The sequence below is a fragment of the Onychostoma macrolepis genome, chromosome 17 (genome assembly GCF_012432095.1).
Source record: "Onychostoma macrolepis isolate SWU-2019 chromosome 17, ASM1243209v1, whole genome shotgun sequence".
NCBI lineage: Eukaryota > Metazoa > Chordata > Actinopteri > Cypriniformes > Cyprinidae > Onychostoma > Onychostoma macrolepis.
Window position 1 is genome coordinate 11,422,906 of NC_081171.1, and position 23,071 is coordinate 11,445,976.

At 35.7% G+C, this 23,071-nt stretch overlaps 1 protein-coding gene across 12 annotated transcripts in view; it reads left to right on the forward strand.

The window, feature by feature from the left end:
* Positions 1 to 23,071, forward strand: part of chst15 (carbohydrate (N-acetylgalactosamine 4-sulfate 6-O) sulfotransferase 15) — a 119,704-nt gene that overhangs the window by 20,202 nt on the left and 76,431 nt on the right. For 9 of the 12 annotated variants that reach the window (XM_058748513.1, XM_058748505.1, XM_058748509.1 and 6 more), the window contains 6 exons: positions 2,354 to 2,693; positions 2,938 to 3,081; positions 3,698 to 3,854; positions 4,024 to 4,180; positions 5,606 to 5,753; positions 5,855 to 6,745. In XM_058748513.1, coding sequence (XP_058604496.1) covers positions 2,354 to 2,693; positions 2,938 to 3,081; positions 3,698 to 3,854; positions 4,024 to 4,180; positions 5,606 to 5,753; positions 5,855 to 6,039 — 1,131 coding nt within the window. In that variant the 3' untranslated portion in view covers positions 6,040 to 6,745. Of the gene's footprint in view, positions 1 to 2,353; positions 2,694 to 2,937; positions 3,082 to 3,697; positions 3,855 to 4,023; positions 4,181 to 5,605; positions 5,754 to 5,854; positions 7,661 to 23,071 lie in introns of those variants that run through there. The other 3 variants (XR_009266642.1, XR_009266643.1, XR_009266644.1) reach the window with 1 other exon arrangement.

Here is a 23,071-nt window from a genome sequence, read left to right on the forward strand (position 1 = left end):
AAATATCTTGATTTTCTTTACAATTAAAAAATCATGTAAATAAAAAATGGCATAATTGATTGTTTCTGTGAATTTTAAGATTAACATCATTATCTAGAAATCTTATTTTAGAGAACTGTTTTCTATTTTAATACATTTTAAAATATATTTTATTCCTGCAATGGCAAAGCTGTTTTTTAGCAGCCATTACTTTAGTCTTCAGTGTCAAATGATCCTTCAGAAATTATTCTAATATGATATTTATTATTATCAATACAGAAAATAACTGTGCTGCTTAATATTTTTGTGGAAACCAGGATACAATATTTTTTTTTCAGGATTCTTTAATGAATAGAAAGTTCAGCATTTCTTTAAAATCTATATATTTTGTAATATTAGACATCTTTGTCACTTTTGATCAATTTTATGCAACATATACATTTCTAATAGGGATGGGCATTTCTGATCATATTTCATTTCGAGTAATCCACAGGTTTGAGAAACGAGTACTCGATTAATCAGGGGGTGGAGCTTAAGCAAGGGGCGGGGCGTGTGCGTCATAGCGACAATTTTAATTAAAGCCCTGTTAAAAACGTTGATGATAAAACTATGACAGAATTCAGAAAATAATTAAATTAACAGATTAAATTAAAAATCACCATCAATAGTGGTTAATACAGTAAACATTTAAAAGAAATAACAGTGTGAGGTGAAGCTGAAGCGCTTTTTCTACATGACGCATTGTATATAAAATTAATCACATAGCCTAGATACACAATATGTAAATGTTATATTACAAATTGTATTTATCTACACAAAATGCATGTGAGCTTGAACTGCGTGCCAACCAGAAAGTAGTGGATTCGCTTCTCCCGTTACAGGGCGCTTTAAAACAACGCCAACTAAAGCCCCGCAAAAAAAAAAATAAAAAATATATATATATTTTACAGTATTATCCCCATCAATATGTGTGTCTTATTATTTGTATAAATATTTTGAATCAGTTTTTAAAAAGATAACCTACCTTTTTCTGTTTTATAAAACAAATAAAACACACATGTTACTCTGCTTTTCAGTTATTTTATTCAACTGTTATTTTTAACAAAACAATATTTTACATCACAACAGCTGTGGATCAAAAAAGTTTTTTTGTAAAAGGTTCTCAAAAATAAAGTTTAATACAACTTCACCAAACGACTGTTAAGTAGCCCATAACCTAACGAAAATTAGAAGCCAGCATAATTTCGCTGCGTAAACTTAAAATAAAAATAGCAATATTTTTACCACAGCTATAAAACTTAAAGATTAGGTAACATAACATTTCTTTCCAAATGATCAGTCGGTAAAGGTAAATAAAATAAAGCCGGCATAATTTAACTATGCTGCTTAAAACTTAAAACAAAAACAGCCTGAATATTTTACCATGAATGGCTAATAAAACTTAACATAAGGACTACATATTTTTATTCAAAAAGATCAGTCGGTCTACGTGCTCAGATGAAAGCCGAGTGCGGAGTCTATTTACAATTAGACCGGCGGTCTTTTAGGTAGTTGGCAATGTTCACAGCTGTGTGTCTTTCCTCGAAACCTCGCGTCTCTAATACTGCGCTGTGAATTTTTGAACAAGCGCATTTTTCGTATAGAGCATCAATCCTTGCAGTGACCGTTTTGCGCAATGGGACAGTATAGTGGGGCTCAACGTAATTCATTAAACGTTTAAAACCTTCACCTTCAACAAAACTAATAGGCAGCAAGTCTTCTGCTGTCATTTCTGCTATTAGCTGCGTCATATTCTCTGCCCTGCCTGTGTCGCATTTCTGTCTGATGGTGAAATCTCTTATGCTCGTCTGACTGCTGGTAGTGGCATCGGCATCATCTGCTTTTTTGTGTTTATGTGCAAGATGGTAACGCATCGAACTCGTTGTAGAGTTGTAGACGAGTGTGGCGCTGCACATCTTACACTTGACAAGTTTTTCAAAGTGTTGCCAGACAATGCTGTGCGCTTTAGAAGCCATATTCGCTCTGTGCTCAGGTCTTGTCTCTAGACCACAACTTCTCGCAGCCATAACCAATCAAATATCAGACTACCGCCCAAATACCAGCATAACCAATCAGAAAGAATGAAAGTAGTTTAATAAAAAAAAAGAAGAAGCATTTTTAGAGCCAATCGATCATCGTTTTCATGCTCGATCGCTGCTGATGCGTTCGAGTAATCGATTAATCGAGTACTCGTGCACATCCCTAATTTCTAATAAATAAATAATAAAACCTTACTGACCACAAACTTTGTGCATAAATTAAGCCCATACTACAAGCTACACTCTGTCAAGTCTTAGTTTGCTAGTATAAGTCTTCTGGTCTTTCTCGTCCACAGATATTCTCTGCCATTTCTCGCAAATTTCTTCCCCATCTCAAGAACCCCTGTTGGTATGAAGAATTCTTTGGGAATGTCACAGCTGATCCTTATGGGAAAAACCTGTATGCTCTTTATTCAAAGCGCTTCCAAGCAATATACGACCACCTGCGCAGAGCGTTTCCAGCTCACCTGCATCAGCACGCAGGTAGACAGTATCGCCTGCGCTGCCTGCCCTTCTTTTACATCATCGGCCAGCCCAAGTGTGGCACCACGGATCTCTACGACCGGTTACGGCTACATCCAGAGGTCCATTTCACCACTATGAAGGAGCCACACTGGTGGACACGAAAGAGATTTGGTAAGTTTCACGTAAGAGATAAATGACAGGGTTTAACATGTAAGTTCACGATGCTAGATGGTCTGAAGAAGTCCGCAAAATGTTCACCACTCTCATTTTCTTGCAATGCAGAGCACCTGCTTAATGTTTATCACATTCAGTTTATTACACAAATTTTTACAGCAACAGAATAGCTGCCATGCAGTTCTGATTGAAAGCAATTTTACAACTGAAATAATTGTACTTTGTATTCCCCTGGTTTAAGGTATCATCAGGTTGAGTAATGGTTTCCATAACCCCTATCCACTGAATGACTACCTGGATCTTTTTGACCAAGCAGCCAATCAGATTCAAGATCACTTGACAAGCAACTCCTCCAAAACCCACAAAAAAGTCGACATCATAATTGGTAATTTTTTTTCAGTCATGTTTTAGGTTTAGTTACTCAATTTTTGTGTAGACCCTTTGTTTTGTTAGCCACACCTCTTTTACCTAAAATATTAAGTTAATATTTCAATAATTTTCTCATGTTCATCAGTTAACAGTCAGGTAAACAAAACAAAACTCAAAATAACTAAAAATAATGTTGTATTTTGATTTGTTTTTATTTTAAAATCATTTTACATTTTTATTATATAATTAATTGTTAGCTTTTCATAAACTCAAAACCCCCCTGCAGTTCCCTCTCGAACCCCAGTTTGGGAAGGTATTGAAGGTATTGTGTTTTTTTTCTATAATGATGATGATGAAGTGCTCAAATTAAATACACATCATATAGACTTTCTAATTAGAGATGCCAGATGCTATGGTCAAGGTCTATCCTCTTGTAATGACTCATAACAATAAATAATATTAGAAATTTCAGTCTTTGTCTACTGAGGCCTGAGAAATTAAATCAACTAAATCAAAAACAAAACAACCCAGTCATAAATAATCACTAACAGCATTCATCAGATTAAGCCAGTCTTCAAATGTAAGATCAAGTTGGTTAGGATAAAGCAATGAACACATTTTATGATTGACAGGTGAGGCGAGTGCATCCACAATGTGGGACAATAACGCTTGGGTTTATTTCTATGACAACGGAACGGAAGTAGAGCCTCCTTTTCTGGTGCAAGACTTCATTCATGCTGTCCAACCAGATGCCAGATTCATTGTGATGCTCAGAGACCCAGTAGAAAGGTACTACTCCACTGTTTAAATAAGATATAATAATGATTTATGGTTTGGATATCATAACCAGTATAATATAACTATGTGAGAGATGCTTTTTAGATCATCCTCTTACCTCTTATTGTGTTTGTGCACTGTGTGTGTGTGTGTGTGTGTGTATTTGCGTGTGAGAGAGCAGGCTTTACTCAGACTATCTGTACTTTGGCATGGCTAATAAATCTGTGGAGGATTTTCATGAACGAGTCTCAGAGTCGTTGCACCTGTTTGAGGGCTGCTTGGCTGAGAGGTCCATCCGTTCCTGCATTTACAATACCACTCTCAACAACCTGATGCCAGTGAGTGCAGTATGAATCATGATCATATCAAATGTGAATATTTAATTTACTATTGCTCTCTTAAAGGGAAAGTACACCCCAAAAAAGAAAATTCTGTTTACTCAACTACTCATGTTGTTCTGAAATTGTGTGATTTAAAAAAGATGTTATGTGTAATGATGCATAGAAAGTGATTGGGGACCAAGGGTTGTCAAGTTGCAAAAAAATTATTCCTTCAATTCATTAAAATGTTATCAGATCTTCCGAACGATAGATGGATGTCTCACCAAAGCATTTCAGTTGGTAATTCTCATTAGGGACGGGCACCAAAGGCGGCTGGTATGAGTCAGAGTCAGATTTCGTTCAGTCTGATATGATGTAATTGGTTCAGCCACCAGGTGCAGTCGCATAGATAAGATATACCCACCAGGGTATGAGCTGTTCTGGCTGTTCCCCAAAGCTGTGCAGCCAGTAGATGATCTTCACCTCTGGAGAAAGCTGTTGGAAGCTGAAATGAAAGCAATTTTAGAGAAATCTAAATGTTTTGTGAAGTACACATTGTTTTGTTGCACTGATCTGGGGATTAAAGTCATGAATGTTTGATTTATGGCTTTGAAGCTGTTTAAGCTGGTTGATGAACCAGCAAAAGTCTGGATTGCTGAATCATTGCTGCTTAGTCTGGTAAATTTGGATGTAATATAATGCAAATAGAAGCTTGTGCACCATCCAGAATTGAACTGAGGATGTCTATTATATTTTGATTTAATGAACTGAATTTGAACTGAGGTAACAAACGGAATGCAGAATTGTTATTTTAATAAATAAATCAAATGTCAGTTTGTGAACACTAGTAAGCCATTTAACATACCGTAATTCTCTGATTTTATCTATACTCTTCAAAATGGAGCCAAACATCAATACACATAATAAATGTACATATTTATTGGCATAAAGTTACCTGAGAACAATATGGTGGATGTTTTAACATTTTTGATGGTTGTAAAAATGTTATCTACGTATCAAGAAATAAATAATACAATTTGTCAAATTATAATTTGTACTGAAATTCTGCTCATCAGTTGGAGAATTTTTTATTGGTATTATAATACAGGATGTTAAATACGTACTACACAAGATGTTTACATCAGAAGCTACTTTTAAAAACTATATAGTAAGTATAATCACCATATGATACAGCAGTGCATAAAATACTGTTATACAACTGAAAGAAATCAGGGATTGTTACACTGCTAAATGTTATACTGAGCCTTTGGGTCCCTCTGTTGGTGAACACATGAAATTAATGCATTCACTTTAAAGATATTCTTAATGCAGACTTCTTAACCAGGGGATCAGGGGCCACTGGGGCTTCCAGGGGGGCCCCAGGATTTTCTTCATTTTTCTCTTTTCTTTTTTTCCCTTCAATAACTATTGTTTTTATTGTAGGTGAGGCTTCAGGTGGGACTATATGTCATATACCTGCTGGACTGGCTGAGTGTTTTCAGTAGAGAGCAGATACTCATCTTACGACTTGAGGATCATGCTGCCAACCGAAAAATCACTATGCGGAGAGTCTTTGAATTTCTACAGTTGGGTGAGTTAGTTTAACCTCTGAAGTGTTCAGAAATTTGTCATTATGTGCAAATAAGTGCAAGAATTTGTTATATCACTAACCGGGTTTCATCGACTCTACAGGACCTCTTACTCTGCAGAAGGAAGCAGACATCACAAAGAGCCCTGCCTCCAACACCAGACGACCAGCCAATCGAAATCTTGGCCCAATGCTGCCCATAACCAAGGAGATCCTGCAGAGCTTCTACGAGCCTTTTAACCAGCACCTGGCCCAAGTGCTAAGGGATCCTGCCTTTTTGTGGATGTAGCCCTGAAGGAGAGGGGATGCACAGACATGTATTATTGTAATAGAAAAAAGTGACACAGAACTCAAATTTAAAACTAAATTAGATTTGTTAGGCCAATGCTGGGTGGCTGGTATCACCTTTGGCCAGAATTCAAATGTAAGAAAATATTTTCAATTCTAGTCAATTATATAGTTATACCACTGACTTCATTTTTATTCTTTTTTTCCTTGGTTATTTGGTGCTGGACACATTCATTATTGCACTTTGATACTGTGAGAGTATTTGGTCAGGATGACCACTGAGAAATTAATAGACAATTTATTTAATGTATTTGTTGTAAGGCCTTGGAAGCCAAGGTGTTTCTACAAAATGAAAGGATATATATAAACAGGATAGATAGGGGTCAAAAATTAATATACACTCAACAAACGTCAATTAATAAAAAAGTGTCAGTGTTTTAGCTCTGAGGAGAATGTAAGAGGACCTAGTGTTGCTGGAAGATATGGACCTGTAATATAAAGGACAATATAAAGGGTTGTGGAAACTGAGCACAAAAGCCATCCTGGACATTGAACTGGGTGAATGAAACCTGATGTCAATGTAATGTAATTTTAATGTTTTAATCTGTTATTGTGACTGTACAGAGATAAGGGCAAGAATAGATTAATTCCAAGTTAATTCAACTTTGATATCTTCTGACTGAATTGCAATAAATATTGCTTTTTTATATTTGCTTCTCTAAAACCCAATAATTTGTCTGGAGACCTTGGTGATGGTCAATAAATAAAGTTAGATAAAATTAGATAAAAATATTTTTATGTAACAAGCTAAGTCAATGATAATATACATGGATACTAATATTAATAAAATATTTTTTCTAAGACTGTCAAGTCAATAGCTTACCATATTTTATCACTCGTATGTTACATTTTAGAAATGTTCTAGTAAAAATATTTAATTACTCTAACAAAGACTGAATGATCAGAGTGTTTAAAATGATGAAAGTCTACTACAGTATAATGAAATATTGGTGATTTAGGTATATGCTGCTCGAATGCCAACCAATAGTTTCTCACCTCCTCACAGTGCATTTAAAGAACTGATATCCTTCATGATCCCGGAGAGAGGGAATATCGAATCCATATCCCAAATGGCCAACTTCGCGCTCTTTCTCTAATACACTATGGTGACGTCATGCCGCATAGACAGTCGGATATCACTGCGCTAACGGTAAAAGTGACGTCGTGGCCGCAATGGCGGCGCTCGTGAATATCTACGGCCTTGTGGACTTTAACATATGGACTTAAGGGCATTAGGCGGCCAGTAGTGTATTCCTGAGTACCTTGTACTCGGACTTTCTACTCATTTGGCGAATTGCTTTTAGCGTACGTTACAGTAGGCCTAGTAAACATACTCTGATGCAGAGTCCATTTTCACGCGCCAAATTTAAATATGCGACAGAGTAAGATTAGAGGGCAGTGTCAGATTTCTGAAGATTTTAAGTTAACCACAACTTCAATTTCAGTCAGTTCTTCACACATATTAGAAGTTTTGGAGTAGTTATAATTCATAAATCACATGGGTTACGCCTAAGGGCAACCGTTAATTTTTTGCATCATCGGGGGTGGAACTGGACTTACAGGTGAGTACATTTTGATGGCAGTTTTTTCATTGTTATATTAAGTTAATTGGTTTGACTGAGAATGCGACATACAGCACTGTGTAAAATTGTTTCGCTTATTTGCCCGTTTTAGTTTTAAGAACGTTTTAAGGCTGATTCATACTTATGCATGGGACCTACGGCGTACGCTATGCGTCAGTTTTCATTTATACTTCTGCGTCGTTGTCCGCGTCGACGTGCAGTAGGCCTACACATGTAGACCGCTAGTCTGCAGTGTCCACGGGCATGTTGCTGGTGTAACCCGCAGTACCACAGCAAAAGCCGAAGAAGAAGCGGCTCGTCGGAGAAGTACAGGTGCTGGTCATATAATTAGAATATCATCAAAAAGTTGATTTATTTCACTAATTCCATTCAAAAAGTGAAACTTGTATATTATATTCATTCATTACACACAGACTGATATATTTCAAATGTTTATTTCTTTTAATTTTGATGATTAGAGCTTACAGCTCATGAAAGTCAAAAATCAGTATCTCAAAATATTAGAATATTACTTAAGACCAATACAAAGAAAGGATTTTTAGAAATCTTGGCCAACTGAAAAGTATGAACATGAAAAGTATGAGCATGTACAGCACTCAATACTTAGTTGGGGCTCCTTTTGCCTGAATTACTGCAGCAATGCGGCGTGGCATGGAGTCGATCAGTCTGTGGCACTGCTCAGGTGTTATGAGAGCCCAGGTTGCTCTGATAGTGGCCTTCAGCTCATCTGCATTGTTGGGTCTGGTGTCTCTCATCTTCCTCTTGACAATACCCCATAGATTCTCTATGGGGTTCAGGTCAAGCGAGTTTGCTGGCCAGTCAAGCACAGTAACACTATGGTCATTGAACCAGCTTTTGGTACCTTTGGCAGTGTGGGCAGGTGCCAAGTCCTGCTGGAAAATGAAATCAGCATCTCCATAAAGCTTGTCAACAGAAGGAAGCATGAAGTGCTCTAAAATTTCCTGGTAGATGGCTGCGTTGACTGTGGACTTCAGAAAACACAGTGGACCAACACCAGCAGATGACATGGCAGCCCAAATCATCACTGACTGTGGAAACTTCACACTGGACTTCAAGCAACATGGATTCTGTGCCTCTCCACTCTTCCTTCAGACTCTGGGACCTTGATTTCCAAATGAAATGTAAAATTTACTTTCATCTGAAAAGAGGACTTTGGACCACTGAGCAACAGTCCAATTCTTTTTCTCCACATCCCAGGTAAGATGCTTCTGACGTTGTCTCTGGTTCAGAAGTGGCTTGGTAGCCCTTTTCCTGAAGACGTCTGAGCGTGGTGACTCTTGATGCACTGACTCCAGCTTCAGTTCTCTCCTTGTGAAGCTCTCACAAGTGTTTGAATCAGCTCTGCTTGACTGTATTCTCAAGCTTGCGGTCATCCCTGTTGCTTGTGCACCTTTTCCTACCCAAATTCTTCCTTCCAGTCAACTTTGCATTTAATATGCTTTGATACAGCACTCTGTAAACAGCCACACCTTTCAGTAATGACCTTCTGTGACTTACCCTCTTTGTGGAGGATGTCAATGTTCGTCTTCTGGATCATTGCCAAGTCAGCAGTCTTCTCCATTATTGTGGTTTCAAAGAACAAGAGATACCCAGAATTTATACTGTAGGGATGGTCATTTATTCAAACTCAAATGTAAATATTCTAATATTTTGAGATACTGATTTTTGACTTTCATGAGCTGTAAGCTCTAATCATCAAAATTAAAAGAAATAAACATTTGAAATATATCAGTCTGTGTGTAATGAATGAATATAATATACAAGTTTCACTTTTTGAATGGAATTAGTGAAATAAATCAACTTTTTGATGATATTCTAATTATATGACCAGCACCTGTATATAGCCGTGACGGCGGCAAATAAATATCACTGACGCGCTGTTAGAATTTTGGAGAGGTGCACTTGAAGTTCAGGCTACGGCGTACTACATAGAGCTATGGTGTAACTTACGGCGTAGGTTCGACGCAGAAGTATAAATTGGGCTTTGCACTGTGATGGCTAGTTTACTGTAAGTTAGGCCTATTCTAGATTGTAATGTTATATCAGTAGGCTGTGGCAGTCTCAGATATGAGCTTTTAATTGTTTATTTTATTTTTTCTTGCTTTTTAAATTTTGTTCTCAGTATTTTTGGTCAGAGACTGGTCTGTATGATAGGATTTTACGATTTAAAACGTAGTTGTGCAATATCCTCACTAGAGGGCAGAAAAGGCTGATTTAAAATTGTGGAGTCTCAGCAGCAGAACCTGAAAACAAACCAGTTAATAACTCCGAGAAACATATGGAAGATATTCACTATCAAACAGGCACAGATTAGACGTGTATGTGTCAGGGTTTGTCTATCACTGGAAAGCCCCCACATAACAAAAATTCACCTGCATGTGAATAACAGATTATCATAAGTTCATTAATCAAGGAGCTAACATGACAAACTTCGATAAATCTACCTTTTATGTAATAAATTAATATATTTGACAGTAATTATAGGAAGGCTCTAAGAAGGCTGAATTGTTTATGGAAATAAGATTGTTTTTACTGCATAGGCTGAAGATTATTCGTATGTTTGTGTGTGTGGCAAAAAGCAGAAAAACGAACAAGTCTTTGATCACTGTAATAAGTTTAAATTAGCGTTCACTGTATGTCTGTATCAAAAAGAGATGTGGAGGAAGTCAGGGCACTCAGGGTCATGCTTTAAAGCCAGTGTTGGGGAGTAACTAGTCACATGTAACGGAATTACATAATTTAAATACAAAATAATAGTAATTGTAATCAGTTACAGTTACTGAGAAAAAAATGTGTAATTAAATTACAGTTACTTATGAAAATGTTAAGGATTACAAAGGGGGTTACATCTGTTTTTGTTCACACACACTCCCACATTGTCACGGGATGTGGTTGTAGTAGTAATCGCACGAAGGAGGAGTAGACGAAAGGAGTTTTAAATGGTCTCAGTGGTCGTGTAAAACAACACCCTTTTTTACCTTGTCAAAAACAGCTCTGTTCACAGTGACTTGTTTCGGTGCATATCTCTTTACATGCTAATGAGCTCTGCTCACCCCACCCCTCTCTTCTGTGGAAGTGATCCATTCTTGAGTTTTAACTTTTTAACAAAACCTGCCTTGAATTGTCCCTCATTCAGAAAACAGTCTGGAGTAAAATGATTTGCACAGCCAGACATAAACAAATTTAGTGAAAGTGAAGTGAAGTGACGTGGCCAAGAACGGTGACCCATACTCAGACCCATACTTATCCGAACCAAGTGCGCGCACACACAGTAGTGAACACACACCTGGAGCAGTGGGCAGCCATATTGCTGCGGCGCCCGGGGAGCAGTTGGGGGTTTGGTGCCTCGCTCAAGAGTCTCACCTCAGTCGTGGTACTGAAGGTGGAAGAGAGCGCTGATTATTCACTCCAAAATCAAAATGGCTTGATAACTGAGACTGTTTAGGTCTCAAAAAGGAGTGAATTTCTATAATTGTAGGGTGGTTGTGTCCACAAACTGCTAAGACACATTTATATGCAAATGAAGATATTTTTCTATATATATTTGTCTCCTTTAAAATATTATCATCTTAATTCAAGTGATGAAATGTTTCAAAAGTCTAACAGTAATCAGTGTTGAGCGTTACTCTAAGGTTAACCCTGCCTGGTTAACATGTTTGAAAATGATTAACAGTTGAAAACATTAGAAATTTAGAAAAGTAATCAGTTACATTACTTTAATAAAGTAATTGAAAAGTTACTCTACTTATTACATTTTAAGTAGGGTAACTTGTAATCTGTAACCTATTACATTTCCAAAGTAACCTTCCCAACACTGTTTAAAGCATCTGTGTCCTTTTGTCCCTCTTCCTTTTATGACCCTTGCACCAGGTCAGATTGTCTACTTCAATTGGTGATGATATTTTTAGCTGCATTTTTGTCTGCAGTCTGACCATTGTTGATAACATTTATCATGGTAACCAACAAATTTGCACAAAACTGGCTTAATTTTATTTATATACAGCTTTCGACAAAACTAAATATTGACACTTTTGTGAAATTTAATTTTTTGTTTGACAAGCAACTTTAATCAGCCATTGCAATGTCCTTTTAATATCTGTAAAAGGTTGAGATATATAAATCTGGAAAGCTTTACAATACAATTCCTTGTGTTAGCCTCCAAATAGAGTTATATCTTGGGGGCAAATACTTTTTCACAGATCTGTGGCCGTGTGAAATGTCAATGTGTCAATTTTAATATTTGAGGGCATTAAGGTGTTTTGTGCTGAAGTGTGCAAGCAATTTTATGTGTGCAATAAAGCAAATATTTACACATCACAGAAATATCTGAGGTTCAGATAAGGCTGTTTATTAATTATTTTGTTGAATAGTAGGCTATATTAAGCAATTCAACTTACACAGGTACTGTGCTTTTGAATATGTCATATAGACATAGAATAAAAGATATCTTAACCTCTTTACTGGGTCAAAAACATTGTAACCTTACATGTTCTTCTGCAATAATGTAACCCAGTACCTTGTAAATTCACCATAGCTATGCAGAGGCATTTAATGTTCAGTCAGTTGACCTGAAAATGTCAGGCAATTCTTACATGGAGCTCTTTCTCTTTTCGGTTTTTGTATGCCGAGGAAATTAGGACTCCTGAAGATACACATCAGCTGTTCACACCTCACCAAGATGTTTCTGACAGCCTATGCTATTGTAGGAGAGATTTTCTAATCAAAATATCTCAAAACCTTCTGAGTATGTTGCTGAGAGATGATCAGATCTCTAAATGCACATCTGGACAAGAACACAAGGCTGTTTTGGTGAAGCATAGTCTTAAACCTTTTTTTATGACATATATCATCAATATACCTCACAGCCTCTACTCTGAGATTTGACTCACGATGAGCTGGCCACACTCTGATGGAGTATGACATTGCAGACACACACCCCTCCACACACATTATTCATGGCTCTCTGCTCCATTTCCTCAAACACATTTCTCACTGTGTCTGCCTCCTTTTCACCTGCTCTTCGTAGAATCCTCTGAGAAATACAGGGGTGCTGTATTTCTGTGGGTGGATGGAGAGACAAGCGTGCGCATGACTCATCTGTTGTTTGTCTTTAGCTGGAATCTCTCTGAGGGAAAAACATATTGTTTCAGGGAGATGGATTTCAGGTCTGGGCTCATATCTGGTTGACCAAAGGAATGTAGATAAAAGTGATGTTTTGATTGGCTGCCTGGTGCTGTTATAGGGTATTGTGTTGCAGATAAGAACATATTCTGTCTGTATTCAGTTTTTGGTGGGAAAAGAATCTCAAATGAAGCATTTTGGGGATTTTGACATCTTGCGGTGCCTGTTTGTGGCATTCAGCTTTGGAGCAGAACGTGGCAATACATTCTCGGGGAAAAAAAGTACAAAACTGTCACTGGGGTGGTACACTTTCAAAAACTACTACTCTTAGGTACTAATATGTATCATTTAGGTGTAAATAAAGTACAAAGATGTACCTGCCCCCAGTGACAGTTTTGTACCTTTTTTCTGAGCACAAGTGTATATACAATTTTAAATGGATAATTTAGCTGTATTGCTTGAGATATATATATATATATATATATGTGTGTATAATATTGGCTATTTAATTTAATCTTCAGTGTTATTGTGCATGCTTATTTCCTCTATTTTACATTTTACCTTTGCGGTCAACTAAGACTCACTTTATCTTTAACAGTAATAAATCTAATAACGCTATTTAATTTTCATCTCAAATTTCGACAAAATAGTGTATTATTTTTATATATGTTTAAAAAAATAAAAAAAATATATATACAAAATGACATGCACAACAATATTAACAACTTTTATTAGCAACAGATAGCAGTTTAGAAAAAAGTGCAAATACAACAGTCAAACAGAATTAAACATTTTCATAAGTAACTGTAATTTAATGACACATTTTTTTCTCAGTAACTGTAACTGATTACAATTACTATTATTTTGTATTTAAATTATGTAATTCCGTTACATGTGACTAGTTACTCCCCAACACTGGCTTTAAAGCATGACCCTGAGTGCCCTGACTTCCTCCACATCTCTTTTTGATACAGACATACAGTGAACGCTAACCCTAAACATCCAGAACAGTTTTTGCGCAGAGACGCGCACACAAATCAATTAAATTAAATCACACCGCCTGAACAACTTTTAATAACAAAGAGCAGCTTATAAAAAAAGTGCAAATAGACCCACAACAGTCAACCAGAGTTGAATTAACATAAACATCCATATTATAAAAAGTATTGCAAAGTGGCTGTCGGTGGACCTAGATGTTGTTGGTCCTGCATCGGGAGGCGTTGAAACTGTTGCACTGAGTGAACTCGGGTCCATCCTCGCAGCACTGAGTGGATGGTGGTTTCGTATATGCGACCTTAGGTTCGAGGTATTTCCATCTCTCGCGGTCACCTTTTTGTTGCACAATTTGCAAATTGCCTCGTTCGTATTTACCGCCTCTCCCTTCTCGTTCGGTCGAAACCCGAAATACTGCCAAACTGCAGAAGTTGTTCTTTTTCGAGACCAGGTCACTTGGTGCGCGACTCGCCATCTTTCCCCCTCTCTCTCTTTCTCCTTCACGCTGTCACGTGATGACAACCAAGCATACGCATTTTTAGGCATTAAATAAATTATATTTAATATTTAATCTTCGTCTCCTATATAAGTGCATTGTTTTTTATGAAGGTATAACAGTATTGAAACTGATACCGTTGCTAGTTTTAGATCCCGCGGTATACCATATTACCGTATTACCGCCCAAGCCTAAAATATATATATATATATATATATATATATATATATGTTTTAATAAATGTGACCCTGAACCACAAAACCATTCTTAAGTCGCTGGGCTATATTTGTAGCAATAGCCAAAAATACATTATATGGGTCAAAATTATAGATTTTTCTTTTATGCCAAAAAGCATTAGCATATTATGTAAAGATCTTGTTCCATGAAGATATTTTGTAAATTTCTTACCGTAAATGTATCAAAACTTAATTTTTGATTAGTAAAATGCATTGCTAAGAACTTTCCAGATTTTCAAATAGTTGTATCTCGGCCAAATATTGTCCGATCCTAACAAACCATACATCAATGGAAAGCTTATTTATTCAGCTTTCAGATGATGTATAAATCTAAATTTCGTAAAATTGACACTTAAGACTGGTTTTGTCGTCCAGGGTCACAAATAATAAATATTTGTATGGGTTAGGTATGCACAATGTTTTATTTATTTATTTAAAAAAAAAAAATGTATTGATATTCGTTTATAATATTGGCCATTTAATATTTGATTTAATTTAGGGCTGGACAATAATTCAATATCAATATGTATTGCGATATAATTTTTTTCAATAATGGTGATATGATTTTTAAACACATTTCCGATATTTCGATATACATTACCAGTGTACCCATACATTGATTTATTTGTGGCCTTTGACTTCGTTGAATAAACATGAGCACTGTACTTTCAAAAAGTGGGTGATTTATATGAATGTAAAAGTGCCTCCTACTGGCAGAGAATCAGATTCTACTCCGCTGTTTTCAACATAATAATAAATGTTTTTTGAGCAGCAAATCAGAATATTAGAATGATTTCTGAAGGATCATGTGACTGGAGAAATTATTTCTTTAAAATCACAGCTTTGAAATCACAGGAATAACTTGTATTTTCAAATATTTTCAAATAGAAAACAGTTATTTTAAATGGTAAATATTTCAAAATGTTACTGTTTTTTCTGTATTTTGGATCAAATAAATGCAGGCTTGGTGAGCAGAAGAGAATTCTTTAAAAAACTAAAATCTTACTGTTCAAAAACCTTTGACTGGTCGTGTATGTTAGCCTATAGCTTGAAGTTAAAGATATTAATATTAATAAGGTGAGCCTGAGATGTTTATTTGACAGTGATTTCACATTTCTTGTTTGTATGAAGGCTAAATGCAAATAAAAGGTGAACATTAATTTATTTGTGCTGCCCTAACCCCCCGCCCCCCCCAAAAAAACAACCAAGAGACTTGGCAAAAATTCTATGAGGCTTTTTTTAATAGTGTTCATATCAATATCGGAATTATATTGTATCGACTGAAATTAAGAAATATATCGTGATATCAATTTTGGCCATATCGTCCAGCCCTAATTTAATTTAATTGTGCATGGTCATTTCCAATGTTTTTATATTTAGATTACCTTTGCTGTCATCTAACACTCACTTAATCTTACCAGTAATAATTTAATAACACTGTTTAATTTTTCATTTCTAAATGCAGATCTCAAAAGGATGACCTATTTTTCATACTGTTTTCAGTATAATGTTGTGATGCTTACATTTATGTGTAGAATTTAAAAAAGTCATTTTTTAGTGTTTATTTCGACAAAATAGTATAGGTCGACAAAATAGTATAGTTTAGAATGTTAATAAATGGTTTGCATTTTTATACTACACTTTAGGAAGTAATATGTGCTTTCAAAGTTCTAACGTGCATTTAAGGTACTAATTTGTACCATTTAGGGGGTTAACACGGTGCAAGTATGTACCTTTTAGACAGCTTTGCACCTTTTTATATAGCTACATTTTAAAATATCATTTTATCTTGTGCATATTCCTAAATTCAGAGTTAAAAGGGACCAAAAAGGTTTGTGAAGTTTTCAGCACCTCTTGCCTGATTTCCATGTGCTAGCATGCAGTGAAAGCACACAGACACTCACACATATCGACACACACATAAATACCACTTTCACCCTGCCCACAGTGGTAATTTAGGCTTGATAGAGAGGGCTTCGGGCTGCAGGGCATCCTCAGATGGATGATTGTGTGATCCGTTCAGACAATGATGAGTATGAATTTGCTGCTTTGGCCGCTGTGGGGGAGAGAAGACAGCCATAGATGAGTTTGATTGGTTCAAAAGCACTCTTTGACTTCATGAGACTTCCTGATGTTCTTCAATCCTGTTCAATTTACTAAAGGACACCTATTCCCAAGCATGCTATTGACTTCCCTTAAATAATGGGAAATAATTTCTACCCTTAAATAATGATTACTATAAAGATATGAAAATGTAGATGCGAGAAGCCTGCAAATAAATGAATAGATAAAATGCTGTACCTGTTAATTTGAGGTGCTGGAAATGCTTCTTTATCAGTTGACTATAATGCATTGCTGGCAGGTGCATTCCCTGTGTTCACTGGCCATGACCAATTATTGATATAAAATGTTTTATATTTTATTGGGAAAGGCTGCTTGATGCTCGATATTGTGAAAGTGTCATCTTGTATATTGCCTATGGAGAGTGTAAAAAGCAGTAGAGGGAACTGATGTTATCTATATGATCCCATTGCAACTTAATTCAGTGGTTAAAGAGCCCAGATGTATTAAGATCTCTAAATTTAAGCTCTGATACCACACAGATGTATCTCTGATGGCATGTCTGTTTGAATACCCTTATTTGATCACCCACATTGACTGTTTCATAAAGCTGAAACTAGGGCTGCAACAACGAATCGATTAAATCGATAAAAATCGATTACTAAAAGCGTTGGCAACGAATTTCATAATCGATTCGTTGTGTCGCGCGACGCGGAGACGTTTGATTATTAAAAAAAAAAAAAAAAAAAACTTTAGTTGAGCGCGGAGCGAAGTGAACACACTCGGTCTCTCTCGCGCACGGATGCTAGCTTTTTGCTAGAGTGCTAGAGTTTGGCGCCTCATAAATAAAAAACAAAAAGTAAAAAAAAAACGAGCGGAGGTAGAGGAAAGATACATGGCGGAGGCAGAGAAATCCGTGCGACCCAAGTCATCCAAGGTGTGGGAGCAGGGGCGGCGTTTGCGTATGGCAGAGTATGGCAGTTGCCATACCCTAGCCCAGTCAGGTGCTGTGAAAAATTATCCAAACTTGAGTCGCTTATAATTCGTTTTTATTATTTTAAATCAGAGAGTTTTAAAAATAGTAAACCAATGATAAGCATTAAAATAACTTGTCAGTAAAACTTCGTAACGCCATTGGATCATCGAGCTCTCAGCGAGACCTCGTAACTTCACCCCGCCTCCGTTCAGATTGACGCGCCGCGCACAGCCTGGAGAAGATGAGATCTCTGCTTTTTCGCAATGCAAGGGTGAATAAATAATTGGTGTTTGAATAGTACAGCGTTTTCTTTACTCAAACACTATGTCAGTAAAGGATAATGTTTTTGTGTGTTTGAAGAGTGGAGAAGAATTAGTTATTTGCTGTCTATATACGTTTTAAATATCCTGTGCATTATGTGCATAAGCGCTTAATTTGAGATTTTGGCCAAGTGTATTAAACAACAAGAAAAACTAAGCGCCCATATAGCTACAATCAAAGTTATATAACCTGTAAAGTTGATGAAAGCATAATGCACTTAATGCACTTATGCACTGCATAACAGTTACAGCCGTTCTAACGACAGACAAAACACTCCATCTCCGTCATTCTCTGGTCAAAAACATTATTAACTCCATTTGAGCTTGATTTTCATATAATGTTAAGTGCAGGTGTCTGATACAATACCAACGCTAACGACGCAGTGTCGTTAAATTATTTAATTTTTGCACCCCTATTATTATTATAACAGCTCAGGGATGTTCAAGGAGCAACATGTTTGTGCACTTTCTAAAGATTTTAGTTCTGTTTTTGAATAAAGGGTTGGAAATGAATGCTTTTTTTTTTTTTGTAATCCGATTCATCGATTAATCGAAAAAATAATCGACAGATTAATCGATTATTAAAATAATCGTTAGTTGCAGCCCTAGCTGAAACTCTGCCAGTGGAGATTAGCATTTGTTACTTTAAAGGCCAGCCCTGGTGATGTCATGACAATTTAATCAAAACTTTTATTTTCATCTGAATCTTTTTGCAGAGATGAATATTCTTATAATGAATTATTCAAATGTGTGCCAAGAAAGTGGAGAAGTTAAAGTTGATGATTGAAATCTCTCTGCATAAATTGTGGGAAATTCTGTTTAGAAATCGCACAGGCATGTCATTCATTATTCATGCCGTTGTGCAGCCTAAGAGGGGGAAAAAAAAAACAGTGGACAATGAGTTTGTAGCTCACATGAAAGATATCTGAAGGCTTGCCATTTACTTTAGTACACTAGGAGATAAGGAAAAAGTAAAACAGAGTAGTTTATTGTTCTGGGGTTATACAGAAACATCATAACTCAGAATCCTATATGTGTTATAGGCATAGTAATTTCACTTTTTTCATTCTTGATGTCTGATGTCTTTAGACTTGCAATATGATTCTGTTGATTCTTTTGGTCCGGACCGGTAAATTATACATTTAATCCTAATTCGTTTAGGATTCACATTGGCCATGTACAGTATACATGCAACCAAATAATCCGTTAGTAATTGGATTGATTGCTCCATCAGACTGAATGGGTGGTGTAGACCTTTAATCCAATCAACACTTGATTGGATTGAAAACCAAAGCTGGAAAGTACCGTGCATGTGCAATGACACAGAAATGGCATAATAACGTATGATGTGTGGAACAAGCTGTTGTTTTTGTAGAATGAAGTGTCATAAATGACTGTCTTATTATTCTTAAATCCTCTTTCCACTCATCGTCTGTCAAGTAGAGCAGAACAACTTTCCATCAGTCCTCACTTTATACTCTTATCCACAGGAATGGGCAGTTTTACTGCTTGATAAAAATAAGCAGCACGGCACAAAGCTTCACTTGCTTGTCGTCTCATAATTAGGACCCGAAAATATTACTGCTCTTTAAAACGACAACAAAAAAGAGGCAATAGGAGGAGAATAGTATGTGCAAACAGCGGGAAACTCTGTAAATTTGTGCAGTGTGTGTGCATGGTATTGAAGCTTGTGACATATAAACATGCTGATCACTTTATTTATTGTTCATGTTGCACATATTTACATCTGGTGCAAGGAGACACCTGTACTGAACTGGGCAACATAGCTTAATCGCATTTTGTATGAACACAGTATATAGACAAAACATACAATATACTCTGTGCACTTTTTCGCATTTGTTATTTTTTGCACACCGATAATGTTAAATCTCTCAGGACATAAATGGATCTCATCTAAGCTGCACTTTAAAAAAGGGAGATCATCAAAGATGTTGCATCTCTCTGAGTAATTAGAATCCACATTGATTATTAAAACTGCACCATGACCGACTACTTCAGACAGAGTCTTTTGATGTACAAAGAAGAGCTGGTCTTTGCATTGCTGTAAGTTTTATGTTGATGTCATAAAGTGATTGGGGAACCTTAAGGGCATCGTCGTTTGAATCTAAAGCTAAGTCATTATGAATTACCAACTAAAAATGATTTTGTAAAAAAAATGCAAGTTTGTATTATATAGTAAATCTGAGATGCTCAGATGTGAAAATGTTTTGTGAAAACACATGGAAATAGTGAGTAGTAGATGATTGAGCAGTGATTGAACAGTTTTTGAATAACTATATGTCTTGCTGTATGAATGAGATATTAAGATGTAGGCTATTTAAAAACATATGTCAGAAGAATGAGACCCTCATTATTTGTCATCCGGATAGATAGTGACCTTTTGTCTTTAAAACTGTCTTTCAAAACTTTGAGTCTCACATCAAAACTTTAATGATGATGACTTTCCAGTGAGACCATTAGGTAGGCGGGAAATGAACCAAAATGACAATCCATAGCAGGAAGCAATAGGAAGCATTCTGACTATGACATCAATAGATGTACAAATATATAGTTGGGCTTGTTATTCACAGAGCAGTAGCTGAGAAATTAATTGAAGCATTTACGAAATAATCCAGGCTGGTCAAACATTTGGTACATTTTCCTGTTTTTATACCATTTGTGGTTTTTAAATAACCGGAGTCTTCCGGATGATCATGCACATCCAGATGGTCTATACTCATCTGTGTTTGGTTTCCCGAGGAGGATTGCAAAGAGAGAAACATAAGAAACGAACATCTGTATGAGAAATATTTGTCATTGTCATGCATTACAATGATCCATTGACTCTCTCCTCTCCAAAAAAAATTGTATTCTCACTGAAATCTAATCCTTACATATGAATAAAAGTTATTATAATAAGAAAACTTTGTTTCCTTGGAAAAGAAAAATCCTTTTTTCACCACTGAGTGTTTTATATAATTTTGCTTCAAATAGTTCAAATACCTCAAATTAGCAGAACAGCTTTAACATTTAGCTATAGGAAACAAGTAAAAAATATTCTATGAAACCTCTTCATTCAGGCACTTGCTCCCTCTTTCTGAGGTTGTTCACAATGTTTATAATAATTTATTTCGGTGGACTTATAATTACCAAACTTTCTGGGGTCCTTGAAGTATTAATGCATGATGATATTGCAGCTGCTTCCTCTCCAGCCAAATACAGGACTCAACCCATTTGCATTCTTTTCTTCTTGTTCTTGTCCTTGTTCTACTTCTAATCATTTTTTAAATTGCATTGGCATTTTAAGAAAGTATTTCTATGGGAGGCGTGCAGTGCTTTTGCAATAGTAGGTCAGTGCAGTTAACATTGGGTTAACATTGTAGCTTGCCGTAGAATAAAAAAAGTGTTTTTATTTCTCATGATTGTGACTTTATCTCACAGATTTTTTTTATATTGTCAATTGTTCGATACTTCTGATTTGATAAGTCACAAATACGTCTTTATCTCATAAATTCAGCTTTATATCTTATAATTGCAACTTTTTCGTAATTGACTTTTTCCTGGGAAATGCAACTTTATATCTCACAAATTACAATTTTTTTTCTCACAAATACTCACAAAATCTTTTTTGTATGTAGCTGCAAATCTCACCTTGCAGTTTATTTCTTAGCTTTATCTCAAAATTATGTTGAAATTCAAGGTTATGACATCATGTAATTTATATTGTAGAACAAAAATAGTTACTACTTATAAAATTAGCAATAGACCTTATTTTACTCATATCCATCTGTTACTCATTTCTTCCAGTTTCAGGACTACAAACTGAACCACTAATTGAGCTTTAGTCATTAAATGAGTAAAGCTGGTGAAATAGAGATGGAGGAAGTCTAGAATATATTTCTGATGCTTGCACACATGCTTGTAATGATGCTTGGGCGTTAGCATGTCTGCCTACACATGTGGCCCGTGATAAAACTATGAGTCATTCATCACTGTCTTCTTGGAATTTAATCTCTGTCGTAACCCCTGTATTCCCTCTTCAGGCTGACGGGACCTGAAAGCATAAAAACAGAGGGATATTTTAACTTCTTAGTAATAGACTGTTGTGTGCAGTCCTTGTCATGAACGTCCATTTGAAAATTACACAGTAAGGTTTTATCAAAGCCGATACACTTCTGAAACTCTGAAACTGTGCATATTTCTCTGCTGAATCAGATGAGATTACTTTTTTACTTTATTATGAATATAGAGGGCACATATTTTGCCCAGGAGTAAGGGCTTGAAGTTTAAAACGGCTTGATACATTTGTTCATTACAAACACATATCTTTTCACTTTACAAGATGTTAATTAATAGACTAGAATCATGTGGATTACTTGTGGATTATTGTGATTTATTAGCTGTTTGGACTCTCAGTCTGATGGCACCCATTCACTTTGGGTGAACTATTACACTGACAAAGCAATGATAAAAAAAAAGAAGAAGAAAAAAAAACATTAAACAGTGGTATAAATTAGTAGAAAATATGTAATCCAAATTTAGGTTTGTACAAAAGTACAGACTATTTTGTCAAAATATTTTAGAAAAAATATACAGCTATATACTTCTGCATGGGGATATTGATATATAAATAGGCCTTAAGAGTCTCAACTAAACTTTAAATATTCTACAAAAATAAATGCATAAAAAAATAAATAAATTGGCATTTCATACACAAAAATGTTCTTATACAATATATATCTTGTACACTTCTGAAACATCAGAATACTTGAGATGACCTCATAAGGAATTGCCTTTTAAAAAAATAAATAAATATATATAAATAAATATTTTTGTAGAATATTTAAAGTTTAGTTGAGACTCTTAAGGCCTATTTATATATCAATATCCCCATGCAGAAGTGTATAGCTGTATATTTTTTCTAAACTATCTCGGTAAAGTAGTCTGTACTTTTGTACAAACATAAATTTGGATTACATATTTTATACCACTGTTTAATGTATTTTTTTTTTTGTTTCTTCTTAGCTGTTTGCAGAGGATCCAAGTGACGTAACACCTAATTTCTTTGTTCAAAATTTCAAATTTGTTTTGATGAAAAAACAAACGCATCTACATCTTGGCTGGCCTGAGGGTGAGAGAATTTTCATTTTTGGGTGAACTATTTCC